This window comes from Pollicipes pollicipes, unplaced genomic scaffold (genome assembly GCF_011947565.3).
Source record: "Pollicipes pollicipes isolate AB1234 unplaced genomic scaffold, Ppol_2.1 Scaffold_4002;HRSCAF=4701_pilon_pilon_pilon, whole genome shotgun sequence".
Lineage (NCBI taxonomy): Eukaryota > Metazoa > Arthropoda > Thecostraca > Pollicipedomorpha > Pollicipedidae > Pollicipes > Pollicipes pollicipes.
The window spans coordinates 13333091-13356776 of NW_023596420.1; the positions used below are offsets into that span (position 1 = coordinate 13333091).

At 51.8% G+C, this 23686-nt stretch overlaps 2 protein-coding genes across 2 annotated transcripts; both read left to right on the top strand.

Annotated features, from left to right (window-relative positions):
* The first annotated feature begins 873 nt into the window (after nucleotides 1-873).
* LOC119094117 (zinc finger protein 768-like) lies at nucleotides 874-8389 on the top strand. Its single transcript, XM_037217193.1, has 4 exons — nucleotides 874-886; nucleotides 4918-5097; nucleotides 5754-5929; nucleotides 8291-8389. The coding sequence occupies exons 1-4, from the start codon at nucleotides 874-876 to the stop codon at nucleotides 8387-8389; spliced, it is 468 nt and encodes a 155-aa protein (XP_037073088.1).
* Nucleotides 8390-13875: 5486 nt separating this feature from the next.
* LOC119094118 (zinc finger protein 728) lies at nucleotides 13876-15882 on the top strand. The gene is made up of 3 exons (XM_037217194.1): nucleotides 13876-13891; nucleotides 14788-14937; nucleotides 15698-15882. Exons 1-3 carry the CDS (start codon nucleotides 13876-13878, stop codon nucleotides 15880-15882), a joined length of 351 nt encoding a protein of 116 aa, XP_037073089.1.
* Nucleotides 15883-23686: the final 7804 nt, after the last annotated feature.

The following is a 23686-nucleotide window of genomic DNA, read 5'->3' on the forward strand; positions in this document are numbered from 1 at the left end:
TTAAACCATCCAGGATTCGAGACATTTGAAAATACCGATCAAAAAGTGCACGTCTGATCTGACAATGAGTGAGAAGTACAAAAAGCTCCGTTTAGTTGAGCGGGCTACATACATGCAAGCTACATGCTCCGTTTAGTTGAGCGGGGTGCGGGTTTCGTGGACGACGCGAATCGGAGCGCGGTGCCGGGCTGCGCTTGGTACTCTAGTGTTGACTGAAGTGGCCATCGCGACCACCTCGCTTCACGCGGGGTAGCGCCACTTGTGCCTGGCGTCATTTTAAGGCAGGCTTTGAGCCTTTCAGAAGAACGTTAAGTACGGCGTCGCCGGCGGATGGCCGTATTTTTGTATTTGTGGGCTTTGTGTTACCCAGGATTATATATTTGTCTGCTAGCAAGGCATCAGGGAAGTGAAAAGTATGAACTCGCACATGGCACACGGCAATGCACACGGTAATGCAGACACACACACACACACACACACATACACACACACACACACACACGCACGCACGCACGCACGCACCTACGCACGCACGCACGCACGCACGCAGCAGGTATATATATATATATATATATATATATATATATATATATATACACATGTTTGTATAGTTTTTAATGTCAGGAACACAGTACGAAAATCAGCCTTTGCGAGGTGTATGACGCTTCGACCGTACGCGTGTCAGGCCTGCCACTCATGGAAGGCGTGGATGGGACCGCATGGCGACCGTCCGTTGGTGAAGCGCGACTGGCAGCTGTCGTTGGCCCAGCGGCAGGTCTGTGCACGGCCACCGGCGGAGGGAGCGGCGTCGCGCCCCACACCTGCCAGTTCTGCGGCAAGAGGTACGGCAGCCGCGACGCGCTCGGCCACCACATGGGTCTGCACAGTGGGCGGACCTCCTGCCACCTCTGCGGCAAGTTCTTCAGCACGTGTGGCGTGCGCAATCGACACATGAAATGCGTCCATGGAGTCCAGGTGTGACTCCGGCGCGAGCGGTGCACGGCCGGTTGGACGTGTCATGGGCTGCGGCCGCTCTAATGCAGTGGACGTTTTCCACGCGCCGTTGAAGTCGTTTCTGAAAGAACGGTGTGGCGTGACGGTTCTGTGGTGATTGGGCCGTGCGATAGTATGGCTAGTTGTTTTTCTGGGATACGAAAATACTCGAATGGAGAACTTGTCCAGTGTACTGACCTATCTAGTTGAAGCAAAGTAAAATTGCGTGATCTTCATCGGTTACGTTGTCTTTTCCGAAAAGTGTACATTTCTTCCTTTCTGCACTTCCCTTTCCGAAATAATACATGCAGTGTATGTGAGTGTTGTTGGTGCCGTTCATTGGAAAAGGCTTGAGTCAGAATACATCTCAGTGATGCTATGAGGACTTCGCGATAACCGCTGAGTGTTACCAAGTCGACAAAGATAATTCGCAACATGCCTGAGCGAGGGCCTCAGCAGGTGCCTGCTTCTGCGGTTGTTTATCAGGTCATTAATGCGTCAGTGTCGTCAGAAATTCGCCCAATACTAGGCGCTTGAAATCATGTTTTTTTTTCGATATCATAGCTGGCGCAAAATGACCCTAGAAGTCGACGCGCCCTAAAACCCCAATCATCGATATCATAGCTCGGCATTGGTATGTGGTCATGTAGTTGTTAGTGCTGGGTGTCAGGAAAATCAGAAGTTCAGGATTCGGTTCTTGTTGTGCCCGCCCTTTCTGGCAGTCTGAGAGGCAGGCGATGCAATATAGACTTGGCAGAGGAGTGCGTCGTGCAGCGCCAATATACACACCATACGCGTTACACAAATATTGCATATTTTGGGACTGGTCGTGCTGGTCGATTTTTTCAAATCTCCAGGCTTTCTTGCAACATAACATTTTTTTGCGATATCAACTGCATTAATGGCCGTTGTTTCAACTGCTGCTGCACTGTGTCAACTGCAGATGCGCGGCCGTTGTTTCGTAATGTAAAATACCTCGGGTTTGCCTTATTTGTTTGTTCAGCAAGTTCTTGCGCTTATATTGCAGCTTGCCCTCATCCCCTGGTTTTGCCAATTACTATATTACTGTGAATATCTATGTTGTCGTGAGATCTGTTAACCGCATGCATTGAACTGCTGATATTGTTTGCGTGGCGCTATATTTTCTTTGCTTAAACCTGGGCTTCTGTTCCTTATATAGGTGCTACGCACGGCTCTCAGCATCGAAGCGCGCCGGAGCAGGTACTCGGACACCTGTGTGTGTGTGGGTGGGTGGGTGTGACGGGGGGGGGGGGGGGGGGGTAACAAGCACGGAAATACGATGCGGAACGAATGGATGACGACTCCTGGGCGCAGGGTCTGGTATTTAGCAGTTTATTGGACCAACACATTTTCATGGTTTGTTAGTCATATTCTATGAACGTTTGACCATGAGATATTCTGTACAGGCATTTCATAGGTGGAGCAAGACTATGCAAACATTCAGGGAGGGCATGGACCGCACGTACATGCAAGGCGTCAGGCTTGCCGAAGCGTTTCATCCGTTCAGATCATTTTTCAGAAAACGTCGCATGAACTCTTCCAAATTGTCGACGTCGTCACCCTTTGGCCTCACGCTGCCGCGATAATTTCAGTCTCGCCACCCACATCATGCCGAGGTATTTTTATGGATTGATTGCCGGGCCGAGGAAAAACCGCGGCATTTCCTCGAAGGTGTTGTGTTACGAAACAAGCTGCCGATTGTGTAATTTACCGCCAACAGCGGCGCTGGTCTGACTGCACGCTTGGTGACGATAGTTTGTAGTCTGAACGCCATGCACCTCATCCCTTTAGCCTGCGCACCGTTGGCCATATTTGCATGCATGATGCCGTGCGCTGATCGCAGCCTGTGCGGTTAGATAACGCCGCGGGACGTGGACTGCGCTGTGCCCAATGCGGCCGCGGATACGCCAGCCACAAAGCGCTCTCCAACCACATGGCCGTGCACAGGGGCAAGACGTGGTGCGTTCTCTGCGGTCTTGTGTTCTCGTCGACCAGCAATAGGACCCGACACATGCAGCGCAGGCATCCTCAGTGTTAGCGCCCGACCAGGTTTGTGAATGGCCCTCTCATGCCCAGATGACTTGTGTTTATTGCACGGGGTTCGTTGCATGACGTATGTAGCTGGCGTTTCCCGCGAGACGAACGCAACCAGGGTTCATGACTTGCTGACCTGCGTTCTGCCCATGCACGTTACATGTTTACGGTGTGGGACATCAAACATTGGCTACTGTTTGATATCGCTGAAGGGTACGTGGTCCGCAAGATGCATGGCGTCTCTATGGCGTGGATACATTTAGTATCCATACAGTGTGTACAGCTCAACCGTTTTCGGTAATTATATCAACTCTCCCCATTGCAGATAGCTGCATGACGAAAGCAAAAAAACAAAAGCAAAAACAGAAGAAAAAACGTGACGCCGTTGGATGGATACATCTACATGAATGTATTCATGTTATCCACGTCATTTTCAACCGGCAAACTCATGCAATATTTCAACGTCTTTTTCAGAGGAAGGTGACTCCAGACTGCAGTGCAAGATATGCTTCAAGCGATTTCGATCTCAATCCTCCTGGTACCAGCACCGTCGGACACATGAAGGCGTCACCAACTGTCCAGTGTGCGGCCGCTTTCTCAGCCGGGTGTTCGATGTGCGGCGCCACATGCTGTTGATACATCATATTCCCAAGGATCAGATCGATTCGCTCCTGTCGGGCTGTTGATTGGGAGGAGTGTCTGGCAAAGCGTGCCATGCTCGTCGTGCTGTGAGCTTCATTGTGAATTGTACGTATATTTTTGATGTTTTTGAATGGAAAGGGACATAAATAAACGTCGTGCAGCTCCTTGCTTTGCTCTGATACAAGGCAGTTTGGGGAGCCTTGGGCTTTGAACCGCAGTTCATGGGGTAGGCTGCCAGTATGCTACGATTGTCTTGATTCCACGTCTGAGTACACCTGCGTTCGTAGTCCGGTGAGTTTGAAATATTTTTCATTTTGATCTGAGCATGCCTGGTGGCTCCGGATAGTGCTGCCACCAATCACAGCCGAGGCATGCAGCTGCTGCCACCAATCACAGCGGCGGCTACTGCGGCCACCAATCGCAGCCGAGGCATGCAGCTGCTGCGGTCACTAGTGCCGCTCATGTAGTGACTATCGAGCTGGGCAGTGCTGAGAGCTCAAGACCAAGTTCCTCAGGTCCAGTGCACTGCAGACCGCCTGAGGGTTTAAGACCAAGATGTCTCAGGTCCAGTGCACTGCAGACCGCGCTTGCCACGCCAGATTAGTGTGTAACGTTTGAAATAAAACCATAACCACGCACACATATTGTAACGTTCAGTTTGATTTGCGTAGAACTCGTCATTTGTGAACAGTGACAATGATGTTACTGATTCCATGCGTCTTTGAATTAAAAAACGAATCAAACCGCTTTTTCGTCCGTCCGCGGTGTGTCAAAATCCGGAAAAAACCACGGGCTTTCGTAGCATGTCGCTAGTAGATTCCTCTTGTAAAGGTAGGAAGCTTCGGTATACGTTATCTCCAGTTCAAATCCATTGAACCTAAGTTTTACTCACGCGCAAAATACTTGCCCACTCTCCCGTCAGACTCCAACACCACATACTACTGATGGTCAAAAACGAACCTGCTGATGCCTAGACGCAGTTTTGGCAATCACGAAGGTGGTATTGAATCTATTCACTTTAGGCGTGGCTGCACAACTTCGCTGAAATGTTATGGCAGGGGCTCTGCGTTTTCCGGCAGTGACGGGCAGATGCATTCACATAGCTATCCGTTTCCAACTCGAATACCGCATTACACGAAACAACCAGCTATGACCACCAATACCGCCTATATATGGCCACGCTCCGGCCATTTCTGCCCATTGACTGGCCCACTCCTCGTCTTTTAGGCGCGGAGTTCGCATGCTCGATATGTCACAGAAGTTTCCAATCGAAATCGTCGTGGTACGCGCACCGCGGCACGCACGCGGGCCAGACGACGTGCCCCGTGTGCGGCAAGTTCCTCAGTCGTCTGGCCGACGTGCGCCGCCACATGAACCTGCAGCACAACCTGGCCAGGGACGCCGTCAGTGCGATGCTGGCCCGGCGCACCTGACGCAACTGTGAGTCGGGCCACGGCCGCCGCCGCCGCCGCCGCCGCCGCCGCCGTCGCCGGGGCGGGGCGTCGCACGCGGCGCGGCTCGAGCAGGGCCAGTGTGCGTCCAGGTCTGGTGGCTCCGGCCAGGAGGTCGCGTTGGGTGTCAGGTTTCCTGCGCTGCAGGCTTTGTTGGGATGAGCAGGAGCCGGGGCATCGGCGCACTATCACGGTGGAAGAGGCAGGCCTGCCGATGAGGTTTACGGCTGCGAGTCGCGGCATCTACTATCGCGGCAGCTGCCGCGTACCTTTATGCTCTTATTGCTTGGGTCTGGCTTTGCGTATTGCGTGATCTGTCTGCGCCCGAGTGCGGAACTGCTAAAATGGGGACACGCCTAATATTCAGTTAGTGGTATTGAACCTCGTCGACAAACACTATGTCCCGACGATGTGCTATACGCCCAACTGGACATGCTTGCGGAACCAGTCCCTTCCCAGAAAGCATACGTCTCGAAGTTTAAGTTTAGGGGGCAGTTAAGAGCAGGTGTCAACGGTGTATGATGCCGTGGGTGATGTCTCCTGCCCCGGGCCGTTCGCCTCCCGCCGGACGGGCCCCAGGCGCCGCCTGTGACCTGCACGTCCTCCCGACAGCGCCCGACTTCCGTTGCGGCCGGTGCGCGGCCGCGTTCCGCAGCTACGAGTCGCTGCTGCACCACCACAAGACGCACGAAGGCCTGACGCGGTGCCCGCTGTGCGACACGTGCCTCAACCGGGTATCGGACCTGCGCCGCCACATGGGCCGCGTGCACAAGCTGGAGCGGCCTCAGGTGGCCGCCATGCTGGGGCGGCGCGGCGACTGGCCGGCCGCCGCGCCGCCGATCTGATGACAGCCAGGGCCCGCCGCCTGTGCCACTTCTGCGGGCTCCTCCTGCCAGACGTTGGTGATACGTCTGCGGACGTGTATTTGATTTTGGTTGCTAGGGCTGTGGGGTGCCATGGGGCTCGCAGAAGATCCTCTTATATTTTAACCACTTCGGTCATTAGTCACACGGATTGTGTTTGACATGTGGTGGTGTTGTCGCGCCTGGAGAAGAAATTGTGCCTGGATCCTGGCTTCATTGGAGCGCTCGGAGTTTTACTCTTCATTATTAGCGTTTGGAATGTGCCACATGTCAGACATGCTTTGGACTCATGATATTGTGCGACGTCCGATCCTATTGTCAGTTCATTTGGCCTTCACGTCTTAAGCTAGTATGATTTTAAGGACCGTGGACTTGACGTGGTACACGTTTTATCGTGTACTCCGCGCACTTACGTGCTTCTGATGTTATCTCAAAGAAGTGTAGACGAGAGACATTCACAGAATGGTTGCCGCTGCATATCAAGCAATGTCGCGTTGCTTCACGTCCAGTCTCGGTTTGGCCCTGATTGGTCGATCGGTTGAGCGTCTGCCAATCGACCGCCGGTGTTTGTCCTTCATAGATATATTATGATCTGGCTCGTGCAAAAAGTATATATTTGTGAAGGTGGATGGTTGTGACGAAGAGAGCTTGGATTGTTCGAAGGCCGTGGCATGTAGTGCATTCTGCAATTATTGGGAGCGGCCATCCCCATGACAGTTTTGAGGAATACTGAAAATAAAATGGATTTGTTGTTGCTGGATTTTGCATTAATGCAGCGATGCATCAAAGTGTGGCTCCTTTTTCTTTAACAGATAACACCTTTTCACACCCTCCGCAGTTCATGTAAAAAAGGCGTGCACCCCAAAGCCTGACAAGCTTGGCGTTCTAACTTGGCACTGATGTCATGAATGCGCGCCTGTACAAAATCGTTTTATGTTATCTGCCACAGACGCGTGTTCTGGGCTTGTCAGGCCCGGGACGGCGCAGAGATGTGAACAGCTCGGGAGGGTGGGTGGCGCTGTGTCCACGCGCTGTTCCGCGACATTCCCTGCTCACGTCATGCACACCCCTTTGTGGGGCGCCAGGGGTTACGGCCATGGTCTTGGACGTGATTTAAATCCGACACCATCCGCGCAGAAGTCCAAATAGGCACCAACGGACGGCTACTGTGACTGTTCCGAAAGAAGCGCGATCCGTGAAACGTCCTCTGTGATCCCCGGCTGGGCTGCTTATTTTTGCATTGCTTGCCCGTAGTCTCAGTGTAGTGCATGCTTCATGGACATTATGATTTTGGCCGATTCATGGGTGTATGGACTGAGTGCAAAATGCAGAAACGATAGACGGTGGGATTGGTTGTCATTTGCTGACAATGATGCTATGGATGCTATGGATGCTATGGATGTTTGACGTCGCAAAAAAACTATAAAGAGATACACGCAAATCATGCTACCAATGTGCATTGTTCATCTAAGTCGGTTGCACCTCCTGAAGATCATTTGCCTTTTTGTGCTTAAAATGAACAGGACATTGTTCGCCCAAAAGACAGCTTTTCAACACCAACAACTCATAAGCAACTCAGATATTGGCCTACTCACCTATACCTCCCGTCGTGGTGCTGAAGCCTCAAATACCTACAATTAAAACACCACTGCCTTGAATTCATTCCCGTAGGATCCGTGTTTACGTCCCTGCTTCTACAGAGTTTACAGTAGGACTAACTGCAGAATTATTGCAGGAGAAAGTGCAAGCTCCTGCCAAGGAGTTGTTGAATTTATTTATATGTGTCGAAACTGTCTACTTGCTTAAAAAAGCCTTTCGTTCGTGCTGTGTGTGTGGGGGAGGGGGGTACTCAACCCCTCGAATGTTTTTTTTGCAACCGCATTTCTATGCAACTTTCAGAGCCAAGGAATAGTACGATAGCGATGCGCTCCACAGCGCTCTACGCTTGTGCGCGTGGCTCAAAATGCTTTTGGCCACCCCTCAGCATGAGCACGTCACCGTTTTGAGGACTGAAATGCACCACACGACTGGCTGCTTCGACGGCATGACGCCGCTGGTGGCCGCGAGGAACGGGCCTGGATGCACTGAGTACACTGAGCTCACCAGACGGCTCTGGCAGACGAGCGGCACAACAGCCGGCCGGCCGCCCGCCTGCCCCGCTCACTAGGCCGCTGTTGTCTTGCAGGTGTGCCGTGGCCGGCGGCCGGCGGCCCAGCCCTGTGCCGCGTGTGCCAGCGCCCGGCGCCGGCCGGCCGCCGCTGCCGTTTCTGCGGCGCCTCGCTCAAGCCGCGCCGCACGCTCGACATGCTGCAGCAGTACACGGAGCGCGCCACGCAGGCTCTCGAGACGGGCAGCATCTACCGACAGGTGTTCTGGAATTGGTGACGCGGCCGCTGCCGCTGGTGACACGTCGGTGCTGGTGGTGCGGCTGGTGGAGCTGGTGGCGATCGAATGGTGTTACCACCAGCGAGTGCCAGTCGCGGAACAGCCGGGACTGCGGCATGGGAGGCTCTGCATTGCTCGTGAAGTGTGTGTTTTTATGTGCGAGCAACGTGTGGTTTACTAATACACCGTCAGCGACTCGTTAATATGTTGATTTTTTTTTCGATGGTACGCAGACGATGACGAAGACAAATGATGATGGCATCATTTTTATAGCAGAAGCCGAGCGAGGTGCTGCCGGCGTTTATACCCGTTAATAGTCGTTAGTTGGTGGTTATTTACCTTCGCTCAGAAATATGTTGAGGTGAAGTAATTGCGGATGCCGGAGAGTGAGCCTGAGAAATTTGTTGCCTGAAATGCGGAAGGGAGAGAATGGGTCCCGTTGCTCTCCCACCAGCAGGCATCGCCATGTATATGGAAAAGGCAACTCCGCCCTGAACCAGTGTCTCTTTGTAGTTCAGGCATGCCAGCAGTTTTTGAGAGCGCGTCGGAATTACAACGTCGATTTTCATGAAATGCTTGGAAGGACGGTCATTCTTTGTGATACCGTTTTCAAAAGTAATGGAGGTCAATTTCTGTCAGCTAGCTGGTACAATCAGTACGGGCTGCTCTGTGGAGGGAATGTTGTGCATTTTGCCTTCGTGGCACTGGTGAAATTGATCAAACAACAAGCAAATAACTTGCATCTGCACCACTGGTAAAAGCGTTAATCACTTGGTAACTTTGTTCCAGAATACAGGCATCGAGCGTGGAGCGAACTGGCTTGGCAGTGCGATCAGTGCAGCAAGAAATTTGTGCGTAAATCTGCCCTTTGCGCCCACAAGAAAGTGCACACTGGAGAAACCACGTGCCAAGTATGCCAAAAAGTGTTCTCGAATAAAACGAACCTGAAAATACATGGGGAAACCATTCATCGCGCTGTTAGCCGCCCTTAGTTGTTTCATCGGCGGGCGGACGTCAGGTGCTGCTCTAAGACATCTGACGGCAAAGCCTCACCTGTGTCGCTCAGCATGCAACTCGGTGTTGGTGATGCATTCGCGTGTTTGTCAGTGCTTCTCCCTGTGTGAAAGAGGCTGATGTGTGAGGCCGTGAAAAGCCGCGGGTGCAATGCGAATGTGTACATTCTGTGTTCTGTCAACCCCCGTGCAGCTGTGCCATCGACGAATACAGTCTTACGCTGATTTGGGTGTGTTGCTGTTGGCATAGACGTGGAACTGGGAGGTAAATGACGGTCGATCGCCGAAGCGGCGGTGTGCGGACAGTGCATCGGTGGTGAGCGCGGACGTGCGTTACACTCGCAGCGCCGTCTATCGTTGCATGGTCTTGCGCCGAACGCTGGCTAACCCGCCGTGTTACATAGCGTGCTGTTCGGGGCCAGCGAGACGCCCGATATGCGGTTTTTGAAACCTTTTTTCGAAATCCGTTCGGAGGTGGGTACGACTACTGCGTGAGATATAACGGAGTGTGGCAAAATTCCTGGATATAACACAACCACGTTGAAACCAGCACGCCCGTGTATCACCCAGCCTGCTCCACAGACCAGGCTCTCGGAATAAGCGTGACGTCATGATGTCTGCGCCATAGTTATGCCAGCAATATCACATCCAGAATACGTTGTGCATTACGCAATGTGTTCTGTCGGGCAATGGCGGACATTTCGTTCCCACACCGTCCGCATTTTCATGGGTATAACGCGGACAACGAAGTGCCGGGATGGCGACATGGGACTGCTGTAACATCAGACGAGGGACGGACAGATAGAAGCAGCGTCCTGTTGCCCTCGCTGTCAAAGTGGTCCGCCGCGTATGGCTGCTTCAGCCCAGAGCGCAGTAGACGCTAATGATGACGAGTGGGAGCAGTTCGACGTTGCAACATCCGACTCACGCAAACGGTGATAAATGTTTTCCATTGCACGGAGACGCGTTTTCTTTTAGCGAGAGGGTTGAGGTGGTCTTGAAGGGTGTGGCACACGCGAGGGGTGGTTCCTTTCAACGAACGCTCCGCGTGGTTGTGATTGGTGCCAGTGGAGGCGGTCGGCCAGGTCAAAACTTTGTTTTTTATTATCAAATTCGTGAACTGTATCAGTCCATATCAGCAGGGGAGGCATTGAGCTCCTGGTTTTGGCGTTGAGTGCGGAGTACTTATGCGGACAATAAATGACGTGCATTATGCCTGAAGAGATTGGTTGAAGATGTGTTCTAGCAAATACTGATTCAATTATCAAAATTGAAAATCGGTTTTCGCTACATGGCCTAGAATGGCCTAGGCCTAGATGACGTCATTTAACCAGTACCTCTTGATATATTGGAGGTCGATTATTGCCATGATATGAAGCCATAACTCACGAAGTGACCATGTCAGGCCACAAATGCATTGCCTTGGTACACGACTTTACTGAGAATCCTCGATGCCGGAGTGGACTTAGCATGTTTGAAGCTGATCTTATTTTGGCAATGGAATGCACCACAAGTATTTAAAGGGTTGACCCTATAGGGACCTAAGCCATGGAACAAAGTTGCGGCCTACGACGCCTCGTTCCGCAAGTCGCAAATTTTTCAGCCACAAGTCACGACGGGTGATAACTGTATTTTTACGATGCCGGGCGGGAAGCAATAACAATAACACCTTTGACGCTGGAACCAGCATTTTTAATCAGCACATACTGCATAAATGTAGGAAGTAAAGGGGGTCATACCTCGTGTGACGAGAACCCCCGCCAGGCCGCTCTGTCACCTGCGCCAGTAATTTCCGTGTCTTTGCAGATAAACATCGCCCTTGGTTCTCCATGAAATTGAAAGAAGCTGGCAGCTACCGGTGCACACAGTGCGACCGCTCCTACACCCACTCGTCCGGGCTGGTTAACCACATGGAGATGCACCGCGGCGAGACTAAGTGTGATTTCTGTTCCCGGGTCTATGCCACGAAGGGTTCGCTGAAAAACCACATCGAAATGGTTCATTTCAAGAATGGACAACCTCGACAGTCGTCCGACTAAGCGAGTGGGGTGTAGTAAACTCAGCACAGGCGCCAAAATGCTGTTTTTTTGGGGGGGGGGGCGAGTGGGTGAGGGCTGAGTGGTGTGGGCGTGGGGAGAGAGGGAGTGGCGCCACGTCGCCGTGGGCATTTACATGCTGGCGGATCTTGCCAGTCCTGGCGCCACCAACGCGCTATAGATGACTTCGTAGGAAGGACCGCGTAAACATGTTCATGGTGAAGCGGCTCGCGTGCATGTTACCCTGGAGGACGCTGGTGTGATCAGTGTAATCTTAGGGGCTTGTTTTGTGCGACATTTAGAGTTACCATTTGCCCAAGCCCTGCTGTGACCTTACACATTTACCTGCACTCCTCAAGTCAGCCCACTACCGGTGAACGTAGCAATGTTGAAGGGGGAGATATTACAAAACGCGTGTATTTGTGATTTGTCTAAGTGATTATTAGTAGTAAGATGTGCAGTTGTCATTCATGCGAGACCGTTGACTGGCGCACACATGAATTGAAACGTGATTAACGTGTATAAAGCTTATTAGCTCGGAAAGCTTGTCCAGTTTTATTTGCGGCGTTTACGTCGGCGAGTGTGTTGCATGGCGTTCATTTGTTATGGGTACGTTTACCACCGGCGTGGATGCACAGGTGGGTCGTGTTAATCAATTGACATTTATGTGAGCGCGAGCCACGCACGGCGCAGGTGTTGTGGCGCAGGGCGCTGAGGCCCCTGTTTGTGTGGAAACAATCATTGGCCGCAGCTTGCTAAGCGGATCAGCTTCGTCCGGGTCATCCACATCAATATACCGGCGCACGGCATCTGCCCAGTTTTTCCGTCATCATCCCTATGTGGTACGGCAACCAGCAACTGCTATTCCTGTTGGGTCAGCGATGTGCTGTTCACTCCTGACGACACGAACGCACCGCACCCCGACAAAGTGTCGTGTTGACATGTGAAGTGTCATTTGGTTCGAAGACTCCCAGGAGAATGGCGGGTAGCATCACGTGCAGTTTTCGGGGTGTGGCCCCCTGAAAAGAATGCATAGCTATATGCGTAGGCAGTTGCTTCATGTTCCCGGATCCAGGTGATCCCTTTTGTCAGCGGCTGGCTTTTACGGTGCAGCATTTTGCTAACTTTGACTGATTTGGTCCATGTGGAAGACTTTGATGAATATCATGTGCAATCATAGCGAAATTGGTTAAAAGGTGCCTTGACTCGTGGGGAGTATTTTTGCCGGTCTGCCTGTTTGGAACACATTTTCTTTTCACTCTAGAATATTTGCCTTTGCCAAAAACTTTTAGTGGGTTCATACCATTTGAGTTGGAAATATCTTGATTTAAGCCATAGACCTGTATTTGGCGAGCCAAGTCCTTTGCTATGGAAGATGACGGCATAAGTCCTTACACAGACACGGTTTTCATGTGGTAACTTATAACTCCGACATTGAACTTCCTTGTTTCGTCAGGACAGCCTCTATGACCCAGAATCCTCTTTTTCAGGGCGGCAGTATGTGTCAAACGAACTGGAGGAGAGACCAGCCCAGTTCAAGTGCGGATTGTGCAGTTTGACATACACTCGTGCTAGTGGTTTGAAGGAGCACTTGGCTATGCATCGCGGCGAAACGAGGTGTCCGCACTGTGCGGCCATCTACTCGACCAAAAATAGCTTGAAACGACACGTTTTGTTTTCTCATTCGAAGCGATAGTTCTCGGCGGACTGCGTCGCTAGTTTCGTGTTTCACGTCAGGATTGACTGCATATTTTCTCGTTCTACCTTTGTGTGAGAGGGCGCTGACAAAAACGATGCAGAAACGGTATGCATGTACACCACGTTGCCAGGACGGTGTCGTGGCAGCTTTCCTTGTGCATTTCTTACATTTGCAATACACGAACAACTTGGCCCACTTATGGCTCTCTTCCTTATGATAATTGCGCTTCAATTTGCGACACTGCACTCTGTCTTTGCTACAGTAAAATACTTGTTGATTTCGAACATCCGTAGCAGTCGTTCTTGTGAGTCAGCATATTCGTACCTTCACTGTGTTTTCTGTCCACGATATTTTTGAACGTTTCGCGCCAGGAATCGGGACAAGCAAAATGGATGACTGTTGTGCAGCACATCGCACTGTCATGGTTGTCGTGAGTTGAATACGGAAGGCCGTCGTTATCTCGTAGCCCATGTGACGCGGTGCGACATATGGCACATCTCATGGCAGATTTCGGTGCCGGCCAACGTACCCTTCGGTTGGGTTTATATCTACGCCTATGCATACGTGGGAAGGGATCACCCGTCAACACCAACAAGGCTGCTGCAAGGGACTTCGCCCGTGGTCGCGATGTGGTACCTGTATCGCCAGACGACGATATCGTAGCAACATTCCTTTCATTCCGCGCGGAAACGACAATTTTTTTTGCGAATTGCTTCTGAGAGTGCGGCAGCAGCTCGAATGGATTTCGAGAACGGTGAGCGCGAAGTGTGAGCTAAGCACCTCCGGCCGGCCGACACTCGTTTCAGGAGCTGACCTTGCAACGGCCTATCACAGCTTAGAAGTCAGCGACCACGTGGTCTCTTAGACAAAGGTGTTGCACCTTCGCCAACGGAAGCCGGTAGAAAGGGGCGTGATGGCGAGTGGTTAGCGCATGGGACACCCACGTGGGGACCCCGGCATTGAATCCCAGTTGCGCCTACCTGAGCGCTGTCGTCAATGCAGTCGCTAGTGCTCCGCAAGAGGAGTGTGGCGACGTGCGTCACGTTCGCTTTTTGATAACAAAGCAAAAAGGAGGTCATTGGAAAGCCATAGATGTGGTATACTTACGTCGCCGGAGTTGGCCGGAGCCACAGTCAGCCAGTTTCCAAGCGATGTGTTTTGTGATTAGCGTGCGGACGCTACGTAAAGGAACGTCGTGCTTGTTAACTTTTATAACTGCTATTTTTAACGCACCGACAGTTTAAGCTGGATTGGTTGTTAAAGATGTGGGACTTAACTATCTGGTCTTGCATCTATTTGGTCTTGTATCTTGAAACATAAAGGCCATCATCTTCGCCACACTCTGTTGTGAACTTGGAGTCAGTTGGGCTCGACATGATGGCGGTGTCGAAACGCCCGAAAGCTCCAATAACCAGCCAAAACCGCAGCCAGTGAAGTTTTTCCAAGCGGAAATCGAACCCAGGCCTCTGGATCTCGTCTTGGCGTGCAGGCCCCCCCCCCCCCCCCCCCCCTGCCCTTGCGCACATCAGCACCCGACCAGCCACCACCTGGTGCTGCGCTGGCGCCTGGATGAAACGTCGCGGCCTGCAGACACGCCGGCGAGCGCCGCCCGGCGCGTCGACGACTGACCCACGGCGTGCCCCTTTTCAGGTGGCGCCGCCGCGGCGAGGGTCGGGTGCGCGCTGCCGGGTTCCGCTAGCCCCGGAGCGGTCTGTCCCGTTTGCGGCAAGGCCTTCCGCTGGCCGCAGGGCATGTGGAACCACATGGAGCTGCACCGGGGGCTCACGGCCTGCGCCGTTTGTCAAAAGAGTTTTTCCACGCGACATAACCTGCGCCTGCATATCAAGCGAATGCACCGCCCGGCTGATACGTAGTGCCGGCTGAAATAGGTACTCGTCGGATGGATGTTGGCAGTTGGTAGGACCAGGGAGAGGCGCAAATAAGCCTGAATTGCGTCTTGCCCTCTTTTTCAAATTTCTCGTTCTCGTTTGTTTTTTTGTAATAACGCCTGCAGCCAGGCAAACATGTGCTGATTACAGCATCGTTTGCTTGTGGACAAGCGGAGCGGCCGGGTGAGAAATTATGGTGAAGATGTATTAATGCTGTGGTAACGTGATTTAATTGCGATTAAAAGGGGTTAAACTGTCGCTGTGACTTCTGCGACTGGCAACGTCTTTGTGCGGCACGCGTTTAACTGTGCTCTCTATTGTATATTTTGTGTCACGGAGTGCACAAAAAGCAGAGCGTTATGAAATGTTTCCGACACAGTTTTAGCGCACACGTGTGCTTTTTAGTCTACTTCAATAACTTATTTGCTATGCCGTTACGCCTCAAGTTCTCAGCACACATCTGCATAAAAATGTTGCAAAGCCTTTTGAAACAGTTTTTCTTTTGCAAAATCATCACGTTAACGACTGGGATGTGCTCACTAGAAGCGCGTTTCGCCTATTTGACACCGATCGCGGACGGCGCGTCTTGTACCCATTCCACTTGCAGCGTTCAACAGGCGGACCGGCGGGCAGCGGTGGCGGTGCTCGTTCACCGGCTGTCCTGTTTCCAGGTGGGGCGTGGTACGTGGGCAAGCCGTGCGCCCTGTGCGGCCGGCCATTCTTCTCCCGCTCCAGTTTCAAGCAGCACAAGGCGCTGCACCGCGGCGAGACCACGTGCCACGTGTGCGGCAAGGTTTTTGGCCAGAAGCTGGGACTGAAGCGGCACTTTCGCAGGGTGCACGCGCTCGAGCTGTGATCGGTGCGTCGCGCCTGGGCCGAGTGGTGACCTCATGGTTCTGAGCTGGGGTGGGTGACTGCGGTGGCGGCTGAGTGCGATGACGAACGCTCTTTACGGGCCCGTGCTGAACGGTGTGATAGAAAGTGAATGCATTGGTGGACAGAAAGGAAGCTGGTGTTACAGTAGCCGCGATGCGCTTTGGTAGCAGGCATAACTGTTCGGTAAGAGCGAAACTGACTCATGCTTTTCCTCCCCCCGCAACTCAAATGTTTTCTCGACATAGTTATGTATGCGGTATTAGCGCACTACACCCCACCACATTCCGTTGTTCTCTGATGCGCACCATGTGTGTGTGTTCACAGGTCCTCTGGGACTGTGCGGCACTCAATACATCCCATGCACATGCCGGTTGTTTCAACATATGTTTGGAAGACAGTCTCATGAACAGGAGTGTGTGTGGTGTAGTGCATGGCTTACAGGTGATGGTACTGCTCAAGAGGTGCGGTTGGAGAGGTCGGCGCTGTTTTGTAGACTGATGAATGAAGAACAAAGCTGATGCCTTGTTTTCCGCGTTCGAAGGTTCACATTTCCCTTGAATGCATCCCAGTGCCAATGTGCGGTGCAAACCGATATGTTAGCTGAGAATCGCGAAAGACAGATATGAGACCCAATGGTAGGATGCAGAAATGATGGCTTAAACAATTTAAGATCTAAAACAAACGGTTTTAACAGTGTGAACGAGTGGTGCAAACTGAAGGAATGGAAGCGCCATTACGAACCACATATTTTCGCAAAGATGATGCGCGTCCCACCGTGGACCAAGTGCCAGGCGGTGACGAAGCGGATCCCGTTATTTTCAGGTGACGAGTGGTACCCCGGCAAGAGGTGCTCCATATGCCAACGGTCGTTCTCCTGTCTCTCCACGTACACCCATCATAAGGCTATGCACCGCGGCGAAACCACTTGTCCCATTTGTAGGAAGGTTCTTAGCCAGAAGGGCAGCCTCAGCAGGCACATGGCCAAACTTCACGCGGGCTCGCAATGAGCTGCTCACTGGCGCTTCGGGGTAAGGAATGGCTGCTCGTTGTCTCTTGTTGATCTCTGCTAGGCTGTATTTACAACGTTGTGCCCGGCGACAGCGTTAGCTCGCAATTGTTGCCTGGAGATTCGGCCAACGTCTAGTCTTCTGAAGTGATTTCGTCTGTTGAATGATATCTGGGCTTCGGTCTCCGCCAATAACATTGACAACAAACGTGATCGCTTTTAATCTTGCGATTGCGCTGTCACGTTTACGAATAGTCTCTCCAGTTAATCGTCACTGGCTGCTAAAGTAGAGGGGTCGCCTCTGTGCCTAGAGAGTGCTCTCAGTTTGCTTCATCCGAAGCGTCGTATGGATACCTGCGTGTCCAGCGTGTGATCGCGTCATGTATGGGTACCTGCGTGTCCAGCGTGTGATCACGTCATGTATGGGTACCTGCGTGTCCAGCGTGTGATCACGTCATGTATGGGTGCCTGCGTGGCCAGCGTGTGATCACGTCAGGTTTGCGGTGTGGCTTACCTTACTTAAATGTCTCGTCTGCAGTAGCATTTAAGACACACGTTTTCAAGTAACCTATTGAACGCCCAATGGTCCGTTAGCAATCGACCGTTTGGTGGTTTGGACTTTTGACGTGCAGTGCACGAAGTTGGATTCATTATATCTAGACCCTAGAACAGGTCTGCTACGATTTGTCTTTGTGACACAACTTTCCCTTCTGATTTCAGTGTGGTATCCCGGCAAAGAATGTGATGTCTGCGGTCGCCAATTCTTCGCACCGTCAACGTACAGAAATCATCAGGCTCTGCACCGCGGCGAGACCACGTGCGCAATCTGCAACAGAGTGTTTAGCCAGAAGGGACATTTGAAGACACACATGAGAAGGGCACATGACAGGGAGCATAGTCGCAGCGCCGATGCCGAGCTGTAGGCTGTTGTTGAAGCCAGCTCGTGCTGCTCTCGATCTGCTCAGTGGAGCACCGACGTCGGTGAGGTCGTGATGGAGGGTTGCTGGTGCTCACTTTATTGTTATGACCCTTGTTGGATGGGTATTGGGCCAGTGTTGTGCATCAGTTTGTGTTCATATGCATCTGAATTCTCTGTGTCTGGCAGCCTTGGCGATTTGTTTGAAGGCTTGTCAAATTCAGCTGTTTTACTGCGGCATGACTAGTTGAGGCGCTTGTTTGTGGGAGGCGCAGGGGAGGGGGCGAAGGGACACAGACTATAGTGTTGTTGCGTTCTATGGACTAGACCATCGGTCTTATTTTCTCCCATTCCTTTCTCGCGTTGCAGGTCTTTGCTGTATGCCGTAAAGCGTGCATTTTCGTCCGAGAGAAATACAGGGCAAAATAAAGTGTGTAAAAAATGCAGCGTCTTAATTTATCCTCGTCATCGGAAGTTAACTGACACTGTCATCGGCCAAAATACTTCATTTTCCCTCTTCCCGAACGCTTCATTTACACAGCTCATTGGAAAAGGGAACAATCGTGTTCAGGGCCTAAATCCAGACACGGATCGCTTCAGACGCACCTGGAGCTGTGACCAAAAAAATAGATGAACTAAATGTAATCTAGACATGTCCGGCTTACGTAAGGCATCTCCATACCTTTTATCCTTGCAGACGGTTGACTCCATGGAGATAAATCGCTCCGAAGTTGACTGTAAGATAAGTTCACTTTTTGGCGAAGTTATCCTGCACGATTGATTTACAAACCACAAGTCGTGTTTTTGGTTTATTTGTAGTTTTGTGTTTGGTTTTTAACACGGATAACCGTAATTGATCTGTTTATTATAAAATGGGTGAAGTAGACATTACTGAAGTTCAGCTTCAGTTATAAACCACGAACGGGTCTGGATCGTTTTAAACTCCCGGTTATCCTAAAAATACTGATTTCCGCAAGCTGCGAACATAAACCTGCGTATTCCACGTTACGCAGATCGTGTCAAGTATTTGCTTCATGCAATTCAGGAAGCTCTTCATGACGACAATTGCGGCTGTGTGTGTACTGCTAAGTAAGTACACAGACAGGATCTGAATCACTCGACAACTTCTTGCGTCACGTTTTGATAGTTCCCTGTCCATGGACACAGATCCCAGTGCCTGTCGAAAGGAAGAACACGCTAAGATGGATAATGAAAGCATTCCTGGATCTGGTGACACGATGCGAATATGCTGTCTGCATTAGAATCTAAGTGGAAACAGAAGTTCCTGAGGTAGATACTTCCCATTTAACAGTTAATAGATTAAACACACAAATGTAATGGTTTTTGGAAGACGATATTAACGGGTGCTTCTTTGTTTGAGCTGCGAACTACCATTTTGCACACTAACGACTAACCGTCTTATTTTGAACAAATGTGAGGTTTACTGGTAAAGTATTGCGGGGACCTCATCTCGTGGGAGCAGACACATCTTTTTGTGAGGTTTTGATTAACTGACAGGGAATTGGTTCTCTCAGCTGGAATGAGAGCCAGCGCAGTCCTTGGCCAGGAGGGCACGCGCCGGCTATGATTCAGCCATGGCGACATTATAAGCCTTGGCCATGCCCTGTGTTCATTTGTGTTCCATTCGTTCAGGTGGCCCTTGGTTTCCGGGAAAGGAGTGTGACGTCTGCGGCCGCCAGTTCTTCGCTCCGTCCACCTACAGAAGCCACAAGGCGCTTCATCGCGGCGAGACGACGTGCACGATCTGCCGCAAGATATTCAGCCAAAAAGTGCACCTCAGAGTACACATGCAAACAATGCACGGATGTGACCCCGTCATGCTCGTGGACGACGCCTCCACTGGCGGCCGGTGATGGACGCTGCTCGTGCGTCACTGGTCTGTGACAAACACTGCTCCTTTGTCGCCCAGCGCATTAGAAGTGGGGTCGAGCAGTTATGACGCATGTACTGTGATTTAATTGTGCAGCGTATGGAAGCTTCGTGGATAGCAGGAAACTTGTGCTGTCTGGTTGGTATGTTCCGCACTGACACGGCACCTGGACGAGGGGATGCTGCATGGACCGGATGCATGGTGAGCGATACCGAAGGGGCCGAGGCCTCGAGCCCCGTGCCTTGACCGGTAAGCCGATCTGGTGGGTTGTGTGCAGGAGTGCTACCGGCTGTGCCTGTGGTGGATGACGCGCTCCAGGTGAAATAACACAAATATACCAGATGCATGGAAGAGCTGTTGTTGAATTTGTGGTGGAGAGTCCTGTCTCTATGTAAGGCGATGATAAGAGAAACCATGCGCTGATATTGCGAAGGCCAAGCGTCCCCGGCTGGCTGACAGCATTCTGATGGGCGCGGTGCCGGGCAGTTTCGCCAGGCAAGCTGAAGTGCGCGGTATGCGGCCAGCCATAGTGCGCAGCACCACGAGAAGGACGCTGGCTGACAGCGTTCTGACGTTCTGATGGGGACGGTGCCGGGCAGTTTCGCCAGGCGAGCTGAAGTGCGCGGCAGGCGGCCAGCCATAGTGCCCAGCACCACGAGGAGGACGCCGGCGGACGAGCGTCGTCAGTTTTGCACCAGTACTATTCCACGTGCCATGAGCTTGTTAAATGTGGCAGTGTTGTCAATGTTCGGCGTACCTGGTCGCCACGTGGCAACAGCGGTCAAACAGTCGCGGAAAGAAATTTTACCCCCTAGGCATTTTTTAGCGGTTGTCCTGGTAGATGCGTCTGCATGTAGGTATGTACATCTGGTTGTGTCTTTGCCGCCCATCCATGTAACTGATACATCTGAAACCCCAGTGGTTGCCTGAGGGGAATACGGGTTCCAGAGGTCTGGCGGCGCCTGCCCTGTGGTTGGTCGCACTTAAATAAGAGATATGTGGACATCTCCTATTATATATTTTGCGTTCAGTAAGTCGACGCCTCCTTCTGCTTTTTTCCCGGCTGGGTTCAGTTTTGCATATACGGACTTCAGTCATGCTCATTTCTAAACAAACGCATCATAAAAAGCCAGCACAATGAAATGATGGTGTAACGGGCCTGAAGGTTACGTTCACCTGATGAGGGCATGTGATGCCCGGCATTAACATGCGATTATAACCCATTGTTGGTATCCCTCTGTCCCTTACTTCTGACGCATTACTTGTGTTGACGTGCGCTGACTCGGCCAGATCGAAAGGTCCTGTCTGGTGTGAAACGGTGCTATGTAGGTTCAGTATGCTAGATAAAGTTTCAAGTTGCCTAGCGCATCTGCGTTTTTGAAACAGTACTGCTACACCGCCGCATTACTTTCTTTCCTATTTCTCTCCGCTTTCAGACGGTTCCTGGTATCCGGGCAAAAAATGTGCGGTCTGTGGACGTCAGTTCTTCTCAGATTCGTCGTTCAGTAAACATGCCGCCCTTCACCGAGGGGAGACCAGGTGCCCCGTGTGCAGCCAGGTCTTCAGCCAGAAGTGCAATATGAAGAGGCACATGCGAACTGCTCACGGATGTAGAGAATAGTGTGGCGCGTGAGTTCCACTCGCCCACAACGAAACTTGTGGGCGAGTGAATGTGTGATGGTGAGTGAGTGGCGAAGCGCAGTGATAGGCGAAGAGTCTTGTTAGTGGTGCAAAATGTGCGTACAGTCAAATAACTACCATCCATGCTGCAATGGATCGGGCCCACTAATTTGTACGGGCGTACCTGAAAAGCCGAGACATGTCCTGTGATTAGTACACTTCCCTTGCTAGCCGTTCAGCTCTTTGGCGGCGAAGTGCCCGTCAAGTTCCGTTTTCAACGCGGTCCCAGTGGAAAGCCGGAACACCACTGGTGCGCCTTACGGCGGCTCAGCGATCGGGCCGTAACGTTCGTGCACTGCGAGCCAGGTCCTCCATTGCGCAAGCAAACTATATGCATACGTGCTGCGTTGGTCGAGAAGCTGCTGTTGAGTGCATCCTGTAGAAGTACCACCCACAACGCCAAAAAAGTTATCAGCATGGCCAGTACCGTAAGTGTGTTCAGTTCCACATAGGGCAGTAGTAAGTTAAGAGATGTGTGCGAGCAAATTATGGTATCTCTGCATATGCATATAACCCGATCGGAGGCATTGGAGAAGACAAACGTGCCACGGGCGGCCTCATTAGCAGGAGGTTAGCGCAAAGACCATGCAGACCATCAGCCGCATCATCGCTGTGACACGGGCCCCAGCAAGAGCGTCAACGACATTGTAAGCATGCCTTACTGCGCAGACGGCATTCAGTGAACGGTATGTCAAAACGTTGTCATCGACACAGATGATCTACGTCGTTTAGTCGATGTCAAAGGAACCGTGTCAGAGCAACGGACTTGACAATTGCAGTTTAGGCCTATGCCACTTATACCATGCCATTTTTCCCAATGGCATCCGATGTGACAAACTGGTTGAGGTGGAAAGAGCCCTGTTCGGCTCGTGCCCGCGGCTGTCGACACCGTGCGGACCCGGTGTTTGCGTAGCCCGGGCGTCTGCGTTGTAGGTGGCGCTTGCGCGTTGTGCCCACTCTATAGCGAGCGGCGTTCCGTACGCACGGCCATTTGTCCCGTATGTCTGAAGTGCTGGCGCTAAACGCTCACCCATAAATGTTCCGCATTCCGGCATGGTATATGGTGAAATTCACGTGGGATGAATGAGCACCATGTGAACAGGGCAGTGGGCGTTCTAAAGCCCAAATCATCATCATCACCATGTGGAATGGGCAGGCCGATCATGACAAATGTTTTCATGATCACTGAGCTCGAAGGCGGACGTGCGATGTGTCGCTGATTCCGGTCATGTCGCCCCGGATATGCTGCTGGATATCCTCGATCACTTCCGCCCGGTTCAGCCCTATCGTGTGGAGCGTCATTTTCTGGTCATGGTAATACTGGTGGTGTTGTGGGCGGTTGTGGTTGAACCGACTTTTAACCAGCTGTATCGATTGCGAGTATGATTAGAGCCAGGCCTCGCATTGTTTACTGTGTTTGTAGTTAATTTGCATATCTGGAGCTAAAAACCGATCTCAATAGTTGTCGCCCACTCTCCATTTTCCCGTGCATTTCCCATAGGAGTGCACCATAACAATAGCTTGCTGCAGATAAAAACGTTGAGGTGAGATGAGCTCTCCCCGAGCTAGTCATGTACACCTGGTAACATGTCTGGTAAGTTTTGATAGTTGTCTGTAAAGCTGCCCCTGCAAAAATTCAAGATCGTGTAGTTTTCGTACCAAATTTGTGTAGACCGACGACTACACTAGAAGAGACTGCCATTGGCGTAGAACGTGCGCAAAGGGCTGGTCGTGGACCATTGGCGCTATTGCTAAAACGCGTGCAGCTCTGCAGAAGTCTGCTGTTTATCCTGGCATGCACATTAACATTGGAGCGGTCAGGCTTGAGGTTCCAATGGGTGTTCCAAACTTCCCATTGGAAAGATCGTATTTAGTGCGTGACGAGGATTGTTTGGGTTACGGAAGATGTCGTTTGATGATGTGAATATATAAATGTGTGACATCTCTGCGTGGCTGGTGGGTCTGGCTGTTTCACGCAACGTCGCTGAAGCCAAACACCACTGTCACTGAAGCCACACACCACTGTCGCTGAAGCCACACACTACTGTCGCTGAAGCCACACACCACTGTCGCTGAAGTCACACACCACTGTCGCTAAAGCCACACACCACTGTCGCTGAAGCCACACACCACTGTCGCTAAAGCCACACACCACTGTCGCTGAAGCCACACACCACTGTCGGAAAGCCGAACGCTGACAGTCCACTGACGGCACTGGGCAAGGTCTGTTGGAGCTGCCCCTCGTTACGTGCGCTGGGGCGCGAAGCTGCACTGCAATGCTCAGCGTGCTA